The sequence below is a fragment of the Triplophysa rosa genome, linkage group LG24 (assembly GCF_024868665.1).
Source record: "Triplophysa rosa linkage group LG24, Trosa_1v2, whole genome shotgun sequence".
Classification (NCBI taxonomy): Eukaryota; Metazoa; Chordata; class Actinopteri; order Cypriniformes; family Nemacheilidae; genus Triplophysa; species Triplophysa rosa.
In genome coordinates, this window is record NC_079913.1 from 6,130,395 (window position 1) to 6,147,252 (window position 16,858).

At 41.2% G+C, this 16,858-nt stretch overlaps 1 protein-coding gene across 1 annotated transcript; it reads left to right on the forward strand.

The window, feature by feature from the left end:
* The first annotated feature begins 222 nt into the window (after positions 1–222).
* Positions 223–14,148, forward strand: cand1 (cullin-associated and neddylation-dissociated 1). Its single transcript, XM_057324372.1, has 15 exons — positions 223–517; positions 2,501–2,644; positions 3,037–3,191; positions 3,342–3,465; positions 4,172–4,428; positions 5,597–5,702; positions 6,484–6,629; positions 8,810–9,102; positions 9,426–9,567; positions 9,784–11,274; positions 11,412–11,507; positions 12,039–12,208; positions 12,285–12,449; positions 12,808–12,915; positions 13,013–14,148. The coding sequence occupies exons 1-15, from the start codon at positions 450–452 to the stop codon at positions 13,235–13,237; spliced, it is 3,690 nt and encodes a 1,229-aa protein (XP_057180355.1). The 5' UTR covers positions 223–449; the 3' UTR covers positions 13,238–14,148.
* Positions 14,149–16,858: the final 2,710 nt, after the last annotated feature.

Here is a 16,858-nt window from a genome sequence, read left to right on the forward strand (position 1 = left end):
ACTGTGACTTAAAACCTGCCTATATAGACACAATTTATGGGAGCCCATAGGCGTTGTAATCAAACATTTGAGCATCGTTCGCAATAACTATCTGACTCGAGTATTTTATTGCTTCCCAACGCTTCAACCGAACATTTGTGTGCATCAAAAGCGCCTAGTTAGGCAGCCTAGGTAGGCAGCTCACTAGGTTTTGAGACACAGCCGCACCTCATTCTAACCTCTCACAGTCGTCAGCGTCCAGTCGCAGCTCCTCCCTCCTGCAGAAGCGAGCAGCACCTCCATTCAAACCCATCCAAACTCAAGGCATGAGCGTCTGCTCTCTCCCGTAGAGCTGCTGCTGATCACCTGCCTGCAAAATAAACCTAAAATCCCTTGAAACCTCCGATAAGAAGCGGACTAAACAATTCTGGCCCTAAACACACTCACAAGTGGTTCACCTGACTGCAAACATGGCGAGTGCCTCCTACCACATCTCTAATCTTTTGGAGAAAATGACATCCAGCGATAAGGATTTCAGGTCAGTCGTGTTGCCGATGTGTAAAATATGTTATTAAGTGCGTGTATGTGCATTTTGAACGCTCGCGATTGCGTTTAAATACGTTAAAATGAAAACGGAAGCGATCGCAGAAACTTTCAGGCCGCGCGACTGTTATTTAGCTAGTTAGCTTAGCATGCCAGACTCGTGTTGGGTTGGTTTAATGTGTTTTTATAGTTTGTATAACATCTGTCGCTATTGCACCGGCGATTGTGGATATTGTATTTACGTAAATAAAACATGTGCTTGTTGTGACTGAAGCTGTCAAAAAATGTTTGCGGATGTTCTGTGTGAACGTTAGCCTGCTAGCAGCTAATGTGTTAGCCGATTAGCTTTTAGCAGCTCGCCTTGATCTTAGTGGTCCGAGACTATGCAATAAAAATATATAACAATTTGTGGTGCTGAAAAGTTTCTTTTTATGCAATATTTTTTTGTTTACATGTACTCCTTTTGATTAAATATGTTGGCTAACAGCATTTTTGACTGCTAACTTATTTTAAGAGGATGGGCAATGTATAAACATGACATTTAACTAAACACTCAAGTCTGTGGTTATACCCACTTTTAAAAAGTGCTGTTTATATGTAATGCATAAATAATACCGTGTTTAAAATTGACTAACTAATGTTTTATTAAGAGTTCTGTGTTGGAGCACATGACATGTGTCACTTCTTGATAATTCAAGTTTGATAACAAGGTTTTAAACATTGGTAAAAGAAAAATATTTGCTCAAATGTTGGTTTATGTAGAACTTGTGTGCAGATGTTTATCTCACGGGTTTGACTGGTGGTTCAAATAAATACAAAATGTCAGTTTTACATTATCATATCTATGTGACTTGACTCTGGTGTGTCTCTGAGAATGCCTGAGCAGAAATGCTGTCAGGTAAGTTAAAGAAGCAACTTATTTTGTTGCTTAACACCACTGGGAAGTTATTTCGTTTGCAGTTGAAATGCCTAATATTTATTATAGATATTCATAATCGTAGTGCATATTGTCATAGTTCATCAGTAATCTGTTAATGTCATGTCATAGATGCATTGTGGGCTGTCATGCTTTCATTGTTATGGGAGTATTGCGCTTGAGACATTTCTTATTCACCAACTGGTTAATATTTTTTGAGTCTCACATGGACCTAACTGGATCATCCGAGTGAATACTTTGAATGCAGTCTTCAGATCATTTTTCCAGCTGTCAACCATGTCAAACCTCTAGCTGTTCTTATTCGAGATCCCTCTGAATTTCACCCCCGGGAACATTTTGCTTGCACACCATTCTAAGTCTTCTTTCTTCGACATGTGCATTAGTTTTGCACTGCCACTTGTTCTCTCACCGACGTTGGTGTGCATCTCATGCATTATTCATTCTAGAGCTCTCGTCGGAATGAGAGATTCAAATAAATGCCAGAGCAGCGGCGTTTAGGACGGCGTGATGGAGAGATGGCACGTAATAGTATATGCAGAAGGTTTTTCCTCACATCACACATGAGTTTTAAGTGCTGTGGCTTTCATGTTGGCACCCAAAGACAAGATTTCATTTTAATCCACTCCGGTTTCGGCTCAGAAGTGGATTTTGAATTTAGCAAACCATGACAAGTGAGATGAAAAGGGAAAAATGCTTTAGTCGAGCCGTCATAATGCCCGCTTGCGTTTGTACGGGAAGTCTTGCTGCACAGGTGGTTTGCACATTAAGGATTTTTCCAGGCAAATTTGTGTCGATTTAGTTCTGAAATCATGTGAAATTTCCCTAATATATAGTTGTGTCACTGTGTACTCTGGACCCTTGGGTAACATCTTGGGTGTTGACTGTGAACTGATCTGTTTTGCTGACCTGCAAGTCAACATGAAATTTGTGTGAATCAGGGTTCATTTTGCTTTCACATTGACATGCAGGATTAACTTTACATTTGAGATGTTGGCTTTGTTGTTCTTATATACACTAAATAACTTCTCCTTTTCCTCTCAGATTTATGGCCACCAATGACTTGATGTCCGAGCTGCAGAAAGACTCCATAAAGCTGGATGACGATAGCGAGCGAAAGGTGGTCAAGATGATCCTAAAGCTCCTGGAGGACAAAAACGGAGAAGTTCAGAATCTAGCTGTAAAATGGTACGAATTTGCCATTGTTCCCTCATTTCAGTCCTTTTGCCATATGAAATGTCTTGTGCTTGTGCGTTTGTCCTTCAACATTTCTTCTTAATGTGAAATTGATTTGTGCCACTGTGATTTAGCGAGATGTGTTGTTGATTCATTCTGTTAGTTATTTGCCTCCAGGATCTTTATTTTCAATCTAGATCGTCTTTTGTGGATAGAATAGCTTTTCAGTTCTTCTCTTTTGTTTGATTTAGTCTTTGTGCTGCAATGCAAGTTTGCTTTAACCTGATGACGGTTAAAGCCATCTTGTGAATTAGCACAAACTGACCTAAATGTTTTATTTTGCAGGGTTTTTAACCTACAAAAGCATTTTAGACATTGCACTTAAAAACCTTTATTTGTTGCAGTTTGGGCCCGCTTGTCAGCAAAGTAAAGGAATACCAGGTGGAAACCATCGTCGATACGTTGTGCACAAATATGTTATCAGATAAGGAGCAGCTTCGGGACATTTCCAGCATCGGCCTCAAGACGGTGATCGGAGAGCTCCCTCCAGCATCAAGCGGTAAAAGCACATGTTTACCCTGCTTAATGTCCCACTGGTGTTAATACAAATATTTCCTTGGAGTTCTTCAACAGTTTTTTCCAACATGTATGAGAATTTATTCCGTCCCTAAGTAGAAAATTATCGTAAGTTTATTTCTGTTCGCTTTAGGCTCAGCGCTTGCTGCTAGCGTTTGCAAAAAGATTACAGGTCGCCTCACAAGTGCCATCGCCAAGCAGGAGGACGTGTCTGTTCAGCTGGAGGCGTTGGACATCATGGCAGACATGCTGTGCAGGTATGACAGAGCGGCCGTGTGGTGCCTGCATCTTTTGTTTTGATCGACTGTGTCCGAGTGCGTATGGTATCCTGCCAGGTAATTTCTGGATATGCTTGTGTGCATGCGTAAAGGTGCATCTCGGTTGTCTCTTTCACAGCTCGAGCATACTCCTAGGCCTGTTATCTTAGATGCTGGCTCTCAGCTCGCTGATGTACATTAGCTAATGATGGACCCGTGAATTTGGCATGGGTGAATGCATTTGGCAGATGCTTTGATCCAAAGTGCATTACAGTGCAGTCAAGAGTGTACATTTTGCCAGGTTGTGTGTTTCCTAAGAATTGAACATGCAACTTTGGTGTTGCTGTTGCTATTCGAGCTACAGGATTGATGTGAATATTGGTGCTGTTGTTGGACTTGTGGGTCAGGGGTTAGTATCTATACTTTAGATCCAGTCACTCTAAAGTGTGCTAGACTTTATTTGGGATCTGTGAAATGCTGCGCTGTATATACTAACTGTATACTGACAATATGCATACTATAGATTCACAATTTTTTACTGTGTTCCTAAATAACATGTATAATACATGTATATTAAAAGAATTACAATATTCTGAAGTACTTGCTTTTCTGAATATATTCTTTGTCTTATAAATAGACAAAAACGTCAGCATGTGAGATCTCCAATGCACCCTTGAACAATCTGACATTGTTTTTATCCATTCAGACAAGGAGGCCTGCTAGTGAATTTCCATCCTTCGATCCTGAGCTGTCTGCTGCCTCAGTTGACAAGTCCACGTCTCGCTGTGAGGAAGAGGACCATCATCGCCCTGGGGCACCTGGTCATGAGCTGCGGAAACCTGGTCTTTGTCGACCTCATAGAGCACTTACTGTCCGAGCTCTCGCGCAATGACTCCATGTCGACCACACGCACTTACATCCAATGCATCGCCGCTATCAGCAGACAGGCTGGACACAGAATCGGTGAGGTTCTCCTGTTGATGCAGACCTCAGTTAATGCCTTCAGTGTTTAAGACCTCATCTCAGTTACTCTTAAGTGCTGAAAGCAATTTTAGCACGAAGCCATCGGTTGTGATCTTCTTCTTCTCGCTATTAGTTTTAGCACTGATGCTGTAATTTAGCCACAACTAGAAGCAAACCGAAGCCATCTTCAGAGGTCTTTAATGAAAATGATCCAGTTATTGCTATGGCTGCTTTTTTATTAAGCTTTGTGTAAATACATACGCTGCGTATTGCTATGTTGCTTCATCACATGATAGTTTGCTTCTGTGCTCTCAAGGCCATTATTATGATAGTTGAATCCAATAACAATACATTTATGATATTTCTGCCAAAGTGTGCGTATTCGTTTAAGCTCATCTGTATCATATGCATGTACGCCAGATCGTAATGTCACAGCAAAGCAGTACTACTAGCATCTAAAACACAAACAAGTTTTTTACAACGTATTGTACAAAATCAATATCAGATAAGATATTATGTGGAATTGACACATGTACTTTTGCTACATTTTCTTCCTCTATGGGCAGTTATCTATAATAGACGTGGGGTTGTTGAAGTGAACGCTCCTTGGAGTTTGACCGAACAAATTGCCAGAATGTTGTTGCGTGACAGCTGATGGAACAATCTCCAGAACGGTCATTATTACCTGTCACCTCGTTGTCAAAGTTGTTCCGTCGCAGCGCTGCCAGGCAAGCCATTTGGCACAAATAAAGCCAATTGAAAAGTCAGTGAGGTTTGCTGCTATGGTACGCTGTTCCACCATCAACCAATTACCGCCAACGTTTGATGAAACAAAGACAGCTGCGATTAAGATACACAAGATTACTTCAGCGGAACGCACTCGAAGCTGTTTTGCAGCTATCTGTTCAATAGCGGAACTGTTTTAATTTGATTGACCCTTTTTTGTCTTTTTAAGATTTTTTCTTAGATTGTGCTAAAAAGAGCAAGGCCTGAATCTCGCTGCTTTCCAAAGTCACTTGTAATTTTCATTGTTGTTGCTTGATGTTAGAGATATTCACTCACCCTGAACTTTCATGATTTCAAAGAAAATGTATGGTGACCACTGCTTCACTGGAATAAATAGTGGTATATAATGATACTGGTGCTAATACTGGTTTCATCCCTGCAGGTGAGTACTTGGAGAAGATCATCCCATTGGTGGTCAAGTTCTGCAACGTTGATGATGATGAACTGAGGGAATACTGCATCCAAGCTTTTGAATCATTCGTGAGGAGGTTAGTCTACATCTATTGGCACATACATACACCTATACACCTCAGTGTGTGTTAAAGCTATTAATGTTAGTTGTGGGAGCATTTCACACAGGCCGACAATTTAACGGGTTGTTAAGTTGTCTTGCACTGTGCACAGCTGTCCGGTGGGTAGTGTTTGTATTGATGTATAATGCATAATTTACATTTGGAAAAGCATAGTGTCATAGTGGGTATATTTATCTTAACTGTGTTCTTAAGGATTTATAATGTTGTCCATGTGGATGATGTTGAAACCTACTGTTATTCTGGTTTGAAATATTGAAAAGTGCCTGTAATTCAGTCGATCAGGTTAAAAATGAAATTGTAGATTTCTTATTGTCTAAACACAAGTTATTATTTTCTGCTTTACAACACCTTTGAACAATATAGTTGCATTGTTTTGAATGTTCTCTTTAGACATCTAAAAAAAAAAATTTATATTTTTATATTTTTTATATTATTTATATATATAGTTTATATTTTTGTTCTATTGTTTGTCACTTTCTTGTTTATTGTTATTGTTTGTACTTGAAGGCTGTATGCTACTGTTTATTTTTAGTCGTTTATATTTATATTTTTATATAAAAGAGGATCAATAACATTTTGGATGTTTAAAAAATAATTTGCAGTTCTGAAGTCAAGGATGTGAGATTGTTTGTGTGACTGTCTAGTCGCTGATTTCTTAGACAAGCTTGTTAAAAAATATAGCCAATTGTAACCTTGAAGCTTTCTTAATGCAATCTCTCCACCCTCTCACTCCTAGGTGTCCGAAAGAAGTCTACCCACACATCCCGACAGTTATTAGCATCTGTCTGAAGTACCTGACCTACGATCCCAACTACAACTACGATGACGAGGATGAAGATGAGAACGCCATGGATGCCGACGGAGTAGACGAAGATTACCAAGGTATGAGGCGAGGCTCCTTTCTCTTCACTGAGGAAAGAAGATTTTATTCTGTCTCCCGACCCATACGGGTTGTTGAGATGTAAGTTGCAAGCGTGGTTTGTTAACGCTGACGTGTGCCGGCCTCTGCTTTCAGAGTGAAAATTGCATAACATCAATAACAACAAGCCTAGAGTTATTTCTTCCGTCTCAAACACAGACAGACAATAGATTGCCTCCTCGTCTGAGGATGTGAGACATTGGACATCTGCAGGTTCTCTTTGCCAGATCATCAGAAATCAGCTTGTTATTAGAACAAAGGAACGTGCGGCGATTGGTCCAGTCTCACAGCTTTGAATAATGGCCAGTCCTTCACATCCGATGAAGTTTGGCACTGAGATTGCCTTTGTGACAGTTTAAAATGTTTGCCACTGTCCTTTACGCTTCATTGCCACTTTAGAGATATTTGAAACGAGCTCCTTTTTACTTTCATAAATGCATGTGAGCATGTTGTTTCTGTTCCTGCCAACCGGCATGCTTTCTTGGCATGACAAAAGCATCTTTTAAAGATCTAAGAGCTCTTATAGCCTTAGTGCTGTGAAGTGGACGGAGTGTGAATGTACTCAACGTTGCATGTATACAGCTTAGCAGTGAAAAGTGTGTTGCTGCACAAGATTTGACAGGAGCCGACCGTAATGACGTGTCCCTCTTTGGTTGTTTGAGTTAAGGATTCCCAGTGTGAACCTGACTTCCTTTGGTCTGCTTGATCTGAGTCAGAGTTTTGTTTTTTCGCTCTTTCATGAGTGTTGTTTTCATCCATAAATCATATTTATACCTGTTTGGAGGCGTTTTTTCAATTATTTATTGGTTGGATTCCACGGTGTGTTTGTTTTTCTCAAAGGAGTATACAGATCAGATCTTCTCTCTTTGTGTGTCAGGGCTCGAGGGATAAAATTGCACCCACATATGTACCAAAAGTGCTCAAACACGCCAACAAACATGCCTACTCTTAAAGACCCAGTGAACCGGAAGTTGCGATCGTTTTAACTTCTGTATTCTGATGCATTTCCGAGTGCAACGGAATATCAACAGAGAAAAATAGTAGGCGGGGCTTGTTTTTCTTTGCGATCTGATTGGATGTATAAAAACAGGCGTTGCATTTTTAAATTAAACTAGCAGCAGACTGACGGTTGAAAGGGAGGAGTTAATCACTGTGCCCTGCCCAAGCCATCTAGCTGACATCATCTGAGATGGATAGCCACTGTTCGGTTGTTAAGGGGTGACGTAAGGAGTACCGTTTCCGGGTCCAAGCATCTGTTCATTTCAAGTGGGCCTACAGCTTAAACAGCTGTTAATGAGCACAGTTTACTCACATCTCATATTTAAGCGGTGCATTTATTAACTCGCAGTATACACTACAGTCTCCAGGCTTACGGAATCTCCAACTTCAATAGTTGAGTAAATTATGAAAAATTAATCACTGACTGGCCATGTGGGATTTCGTTATGAAGATAAAGGTTAGGATCGTGGTTTTCCGTAAATTTTTACAGCTTGCCATGAGCGTATATTAGCATTTTTTGTTGTTTGCCTATAGCAGTGTTTCCCAACCCTGGTCCTCGGGGCACACCTTGCAGAATGTTTTAGATCTCTCCCTATATAAAACACCTGAATCAACTCATCAATCAGGTGTTTCATATAGGGAGAGAACTAAAACATTTTGGAAGGTGTGCCCCGAGGAACAGGGTTGGGAAACACTGGCCTATAGCGTCTTATTGAGTGTTTGGACCCGGACACAGTATATGACCTTCCATATATGGTGGTGCGTGACGTCACATCAGACTAAACAACCGAATAGGGCTGAAGTGCATTTTCAGATTTTGATTAAAGGTTATGAGGACACATGAATTTTAAAAAGTGAATGGCCCACACTGATAAGCTATTTATAACAAACTGCAATATTCCATGAAATAATAGTAATTGTTATTTTTAATTTCACCAGGACTTTAAAGGAGTAATTCACTTCAAAATGTGCCCCCATTGACTTTCCATAGTAGCAATAAAAACTACTATGGAAAGTCAATGGTGGCAAATTTTGAAGTGAACTACTTTTTTAATGATGCTGATGCTTAACCCTGTAAAAACTAGACATGCAACTAATTAGCACCTATGCTCCTAATGTCATCTAACGTCCGTGACCCAAACAGGAAGCGATGACGAGTACAGCGACGATGACGACATGAGTTGGAAAGTGAGGAGAGCGGCAGCGAAGTGCCTGGATGCCGTGGTGAGCACACGGCACGAGATGCTACCCGAGTTCTACCGCACCGTTTCGCCAGCGCTCATTGCCCGCTTCAAAGAACGGGAAGAAAACGTCAAAGCGGATGTTTTCCACGCGTACCTGTCACTGCTCAAGCAGACACGGCCAGCTCAGAGCTGGCTATGTGACCCAGATGCTATGGAACAGGGGGAAACTCCTCTTACGATGCTTCAAAGCCAGGTAAGGAAAGATACAGTTTATTGTTAGCCCGGCAGGTTTATATAGACATCAGAATGACTCCGAATGGGTTGATTATGGATTATATATTGCAGCTTTAATTTATATAACAAATAAAAGTAGATAACTGTTAAATAACAGTTTTTGATATTGAACTGATTCTGTAATTATGCACATTCGCAAAACATTCATCTTGCTCACGGATCTAATACTCGCGGATCTATTTACAAAAGATGTCACAGCGATACAGTGGAGACTATTGTGAGACAATAACAAAACTGGAGTTTATGATCATCATAAGGACAATATATCATGTTGTTTCGCAGGTGTCCATGATAGTGAAAGCATTGCACAAACAGATGAAAGAGAAGAGCGTTAAGACCAGACAGTGCTGCTTCAACATGCTGACAGAACTAGTGAACGTGCTGCCAGGCGCCCTGACGCAGCATATTCCTGTTCTCATCCCAGGTATGCGCTGCAGGCAACACACTGCGTGTTAAAGCGAGTAAAGTCATTTCTGCATTGATCAGATATCTCATTTTTGTGTGACATTTTTAAGACCACTTGAAATGTTGCTGTTCCATTGAATTGGCTTATGTAGCCATTTTGTTAAGTATCTTCGTAATCACTGTTTCCGATTTAAAGTGACACTTGTGGGTTTTGTTCCTTTTTTGTGCTGTCTAGGAATCATATTTTCTCTCAACGATAAGTCGAGCTCTTCTAACCTTAAGATAGACGCTCTGTCCTGCTTGTACGTGATCCTGTGCAACCATCAGCCTCAAGTCTTCCACCCCCACGTTCAGGCTATAGTGCCTCCAGTAGTCGCTTGCGTAGGTGATTCCTTTTATAAGATCACCTCCGAAGCCCTGCTGGTCACCCAGCAGCTGGTCAAAGTCATCAGGCCCCTCGATCAAACCGATGCATTCGCATCGCCCTACATCTCCGACCTCTTCGCCTGCACCATCAAACGGCTGAAGGCTGCCGATATTGACCAGGAAGTCAAAGAGCGAGCCATTTCCTGTATGGGCCAGATTATTTGCAACCTTGGCGATAGCCTCGGTGCGGATTTACCCGGCACTCTTCACATCTTCCTAGAGCGTCTGAAGAACGAGATAACAAGGCTCACCACGGTCAAAGCACTTACCCTCATCGCTGGGTCGCCGCTGAAGATCAACTTGAGACCCATCCTGGGCGAAGCCGTTCCCATTCTAGCCTCCTTCCTGCGTAAGAATCAGCGAGCGTTGAAACTAAGCACTCTAGCCGCACTAGACATTCTAGTCAAGAATTATAGCGACAGTGTGACGCCGGCCATGATCGACGCTGTGCTGGCTGAGCTGCCGCCTCTTATCAATGAAAGCGACATGCACGTCTCCCAGATGGCTATTAGCTTCCTGACCACGCTCGCACGGGTGCACCCGGACTCGCTGTCCAAGATCAGCGGGTCCATCTTGGCCGAGCTTATAGTTTTGGTTCGTTCGCCGTTGCTGCAAGGCGGCGCCCTCAGCGCCATGCTGGAATTCTTCCAGGCCCTCGTAGCGACAGGAACGGCCAGTTTGGGCTACATGGACTTGCTACGTATGCTAACGGGTCCAGTGTACGCCCAAAGCACAGCTCTCACCCACAAGCAATCCTACTACTCCATCGCAAAGTGCGTGGCCGCTCTGACCCGCGCTTGCCCCAAAGAGGGCCCAGCGGTGGTGGGGCAGTTTATCCAAGACGTGAAAAACTCACGCTCCACAGATTCCATCCGACTGCTGGCGTTGCTTTCCCTGGGAGAGGTCGGCCATCACGTGGATCTCAGCGGCCAACCTGAGCTTAAAACGGTCATACTGGATGCGTTTTCTTCAGCCAGCGAAGAGGTGAAATCGGCAGCCTCGTATGCGTTGGGTAGCATCAGCGTTGGGAATCTCCCGGAGTACCTACCGTTTGTCCTGCAGGAGATCTCCGGACAACCCAAGCGACAGTACCTGCTGTTGCACTCGCTCAAGGAGATCATCAGCTCCGCATCAGTGGCAGGACTCAAACCGTACGTGGAAAGCGTGTGGGCGCTGTTGCTCAAACACTGTGAGTGTGCAGAAGAAGGCACGAGGAACGTGGTAGCCGAATGTTTGGGAAAGTTAACGCTCATCGATCCAGAGACTCTTCTGCCCAGGCTAAAGGGATATCTGTTATCAGGTGATTGTGAACTGCGTCCAAACTTTTTTTTAAAAATCCAAGTATTAAGCTAGATTAATGTTTTAAGCTAAGAAACTTTCTATAGAGATCTTTTGATCTATAGGATTGTATTTTTAACTGAATGTTCTCCGTTCCAGGATCATCCTACGCCAGGAGCTCAGTAGTCACGGCTGTTAAATTCACTATCTCTGATCATCCGCAGACGATTGACCCCCTTCTTAAAAATTGCATAGGCAAGTGCTTTTTTCAGTTTGTGGATGGGTTTTAAAGTGAGTTTAGTTAGCAAGATCAAGAATACTTGTATTTGTCATAGAGTCGTAGGGAAAAAGATGTACAAACTAGTACATAGGTTGATAAATCAGATCAGTTCAAAATTTCTGATAATGTTTGATACTTGTTTTGACTTAACAAGTACATAACACATGAGTAAGTTACTGGAAACAAAATATTGAAATATTTTATCTCATTTGTAACAAACACAAACCATCAAGGAAAAATTTGCGAAACATGAAGTTCAGACAAGACGGACATCCATTTTGGTTTAATCATTTGAAGATAAACTCTTATTATTAATTGTTCTTTATTAATCAATCAAATTACATTTTTTTATTTAAGCATACTGCCAAACGGTGTAACTGGATAATCAGATTGAAGTATTACATTTAACTTCATGCCATGTTCAATGTACCCAGAAGTTTTAGTTAGAATTTTGTTCTTGATATTCTTTTTCCAACTTGTTTTTATATTCTTTTATTCTATTTTAGGTGATTTCTTGAAAACGTTAGAAGATCCGGACCTCAATGTACGAAGAGTGGCTCTAGTTACCTTCAACTCGGCAGCGCATAACAAACCTTCTCTTATCCGAGACTTGTTGGACACGGTTCTCCCTCATTTGTACAATGAGACCAAAGTGCGCAAGGAACTAATCCGAGAGGTAAGCTGCCGTTTCAGAGCTATTCCTTCTGCGTTGAAACCTGCTTACAAGCTGAGTAATCTACATCTCATTGTAGGTTGAGATGGGTCCATTCAAACACACGGTGGATGATGGCCTGGACATACGGAAAGCCGCGTTTGAGTGCATGTACACTCTGTTAGACAGCTGCCTTGATAGACTTGACATCTTTGAATTCTTAAACCACGTTGAAGACGGACTTAAGGACCATTACGATATCAAGGTAAGACTCTATGAATCTTGCATGAGATGCGTTTTGCCATGCAGATCATGTAGCAGATGAAAGAGTGAATTGATTAACAAAGATTTGTTGCGCGGCCATATAAAAGACATGATGCATAATGGATCGAGAACAAATGAGGTGGTCCATGTTTATTTTAAATGGACGAATAACCAGATGTACTTGCATGGTAATGAAGCTAGAAGCATTTTATAGCAATTAGGTTCATGGAAAATGTGCTGTATTTTTATTAAAAGTGGAATTGTGATGTTGACCACACAGCTAATGGTATTTAATAGTTACTCTGGATTTCTAAGATGAAGTGTTAATATTTATTTTCTCTGCTCTGATGTCTTTATAGATGCTGACATTTCTCATGCTGGCCAGATTATCTACTCTGTGTCCTAGTGCAGTGCTACAGAGGTTGGACAGACTTGTAGAGCCTCTCAGGGCAACATGTACCACAAAGGTAAACAAAGTATATAAGAAACTTGATAAATGATAACATATATTATTTCGAATGAACTTATGTGTAAAATTGGATTTAAACAACTGTTCCTCCCCAGGTAAAGGCCAACTCTGTAAAGCAAGAGTTTGAAAAGCAGGACGAGCTCAAGCGATCGGCCATGCGGGCAGTTGTGGCCCTGCTAACCATCCCAGAGGCCGAAAAGAGCCCCCTAATGAGCGAATTCCAGTCTCAGATCAGCTCCAACCCCGAGCTAGCCGCCATTTTCGACAGCATCCAGAGGGACTCCTCCAGCGCCAACATGGAATCCATGGACACCAGTTAAATGACCACGCCAATGACAGCGCCTGTCACCGTCGCTCTCAAAACATCAACATAGAAAACCAACCCTGGGGGACCCTTGTATTGTTCATGCATTGCACTGAATCCAAAATAGGAGGAAAACAAAAATCTAAAATCAAAAAAAGCAAAAATATATGAAAGGACGGACATTTATTCTATTAAGCTTTAAAGCTTAGTACCACATCATTTCAGTTTTTCTATAAATGACCGAAACTTGCTTCAGTTGTTCATTGTTTTCCATTCCTCACCTACCATGTTTTTTCTTTTCCTGTTTATTTTCATAATTCCAGAGGATCCATAGGTACCTCCACACGTGACTTTCAGAGGTGCGCAGCTGAGGAACCAGCTCACCTGAAATGAATTGATGATGTAGAAATGGACCGCAGTATTTGTGTTACCGTGGGAGATTCGCTCTTTCGTTCTAGACTGCAGACCAATCAAATTGGGGGTAAACGATAGCACTCGACGGCTTTGAATATTTCAGGACCGCCATGTTTCTTATCAAACCAGTTTTATTAGGTTTTTGTACGATTCGAATGTCATCTCTTCTCTTTTTACTGTTGACAAGTATAGAGCGAGATAACAGTCTTAGAAATATTATCCCGGAGAGGTGTGGATTAGTTAGTGTTTCATTGGATGAGTGACTGCTTTTTTTCTTCATCGCATTTCATTACATTCCCACCGTCTGCGAAATTATGAGTCATCGGCATGCGCCACGCGTCCAGAGAAACGAGAATTCAGCTGCACACGATTTGCATAATAGTTTTCTTGTTTACTTGATGACGGTTTTGTTTCGCTCAAGCATATAGAGGTGAAATAGGACATCAGACGTTATGAGAAAATATTTGCCCTGTATGGAACGCACATATGTGAATAAAACAAGTGGAAAATCTCTTCAGGTGCTATACTGTATTCTGAAATCGTGAGGGCGCTGCTCCCAGTGTTTAAATTTGAAGGGTATAGTTCACCCAAAATGTTTTGTCTTATATTGATCACAAAAGCAGATGTTTATAACTGAATGTTCCAAGGTAAACGTCATACTGATTTGGAATAACATGAGTTTGACAAAATGTTTACAGAAGGGAAATATTTGGGTAAGCTATACCTTTGAAATGCCTTGTTTGTACTGACTTCTTGGTTTTTATTAAGTGCAATGTTGTCAGTGATTATCTGTGTACAGTTTCCTCTGAGGATTCTGTAAATGGACGTTGAAAAGTTGAAAGCATTGTACATCTCGCAGTACAGACGAGTACTGGATGCCCTGGACACCACAATCTATAAAAAACACAATCTAGCTTTATTTGTGTATAGTCACACACTGCATTCTACATTAAATGAAGTGTGACGGTATGGCAACGTTCTTCAGTGACAAATCAATAAAAAGGTCCATTGCTGCCTGCAACCAAATGTTATTTTTTATGGTTTTTCCAATACAGATACAAATTTTGAGCACATAGCAAAATCATTTTTGCTTCAATGCAAGTTTTATTAACACAACAGCTAATATCTTATTACTGTATTAGTATAATCTTAATGGTTTATTTCAACAATCTCACCGGAATTTGTAACTATTTTACAAGGTGGCTAATTCGTATGGATTGTTATAATGTAAAATGTACAAAGCATATGATTGTTACAAAAAAGCAATACCGAAGCCCCTCCCCTAAAACTTACGTCACTGGCGCGAAAGAAAATCGCACTAAAACGTCGAATAAGAATGCTTAGAAATCTCATAAAAAAGTTAAGTTGGTAACTAATAGAATCAATTCTGCACATTTTGTCTTATATCCCTTTTCTCTTAAAAAAAAAAATCGCCATGGCGTTTTATCCTATTCTACTTTAGCTTGGATCAGTTCAGGCGTTACAGAGCATTGATGTTTGACTTCACTTGGTCCAAGCAGGAAATTAGTACCCAACATGTTAGTCACCAGTCATCTCTGACTTTGCTCCCTCGGTCATTGTTAATCATTAGAAAAGCAGCGCGACATTGCAAAGGTCGTTGTTATTGACGCATGAGGAACAAGACCCACCAATTAATTTAGATAAAAAAAGACTAAAATATCAGCATGTCGACATGCCACAGAATCACATCCTAATGTGAGGGCGTGAAGAGTCGAGCTAAGCAGGTCTTTGATAAGCTTCTGGGCTGTTGGAAGCATGAAAGTGCATTAACCATGTTTGTCGTGGCATAAATGAACCCGCTTCCAATTTGCACGCTAATGAGTCACGCAAATGCCATTAAAGCCCAATTTACAGCGGCCTGATTTGCATTGGAGATGCGAGGGATAATGCACAGGCGTGATCGGTCGCTCGTCGGGACGAAAATCAACCGCCATCCCAACTTTCTATTTGTGCTACCACTGGTTTTAGAAAGAGAAAAACAGGCTTCACTTTATCTCAAACTTGTTGAGTTGAAGGCTCCACACACTCGCAACAATATATGCTATCTTGATTTTTTTGTTGTTTTAGCTTTTTAATGCTTGTTTTGTCTTGGGATCATTTGAACTTATCTTGGAAGTTTGTGAAAGCCAACATGTTTTAGTTTATTTTAGAAGTTTTCTGAATTTTGTGAAGATATTTTGAAGAACGTTGGTAACCAAACCACATTGTTCCCCATTGACTTCCCTAGCACATGTTCGTCTGTAAGACGTCTGCTGGAGATCTGGAAAACATCTGCTGTGTAAAAACACCTGCTAAACATCTTAGAAAGAGCAGTTTTACATCCATTCTAAATCATAAACATCTAACAGACATCTTCTAGATGTCCATCTGACAGCAGACGTCTCGGAGATATATTGCAGATGTAAATGCAGACTTCAAATAGATGTCTGCCAGATGTAGTGTGCTATCAGGGTGCGGACACAAAACCACAGGCATTTCTCAAAATGCCTGTGTCCCACATTAGAAAGAGTCACAAGTTTTGAACAACATGAGGGTAAATAAATGACTACATTTTTCTTTTTTATTCAAACTTCTCAGTGACATTTCAACTCGTGCTTTCTTTCATCATTTTTTTTAATGCAAGACTTTGGGCACACACAGACATCTCTTCCAAAGTGTGTGTATATACTGTATAATGATATCGTTGTGAGCAAGCAAGCGAAACACAAAAAGCTAATCATTGTTAAAGATGGAATGTGTTTCAGGCGACGTCAGAATGTTTGACTGCGGTGCCCTATGGGAGAACGCAGCAGGAGGCTGTGAAAAGCCTCGCGCTGCAGATTAATGCCTCCCTGCTGCTGACGGAGACCCTCCACAGCCCGTCGAGCACCCGCTCGTAGCTTCAAAGCCCTAAGCTTAATGTTTCACCTCTAAGCTGAATTCAAACAATGCAGACTTCACCCCCCCCCCACCCCCGATGAGCGCTACAACTCATATCATCTCTCTAATGATGCTTACACTAGCTCTGCGTTGTAAAAAATCTGCATGTTCAGGCATTTCAAATGTGATTTGGGCTACATTTGGCAGATGCTTTTACCCAAGGTGACTTTAGTGTATTATACTGTAGTATCTGTGTGTTCCCTGGGAATCGAACCAAAAGCTGAGTTACTTATACAGCAACAAAATGATAATTTGTGTGATATTATGCTGATAACATCAAATA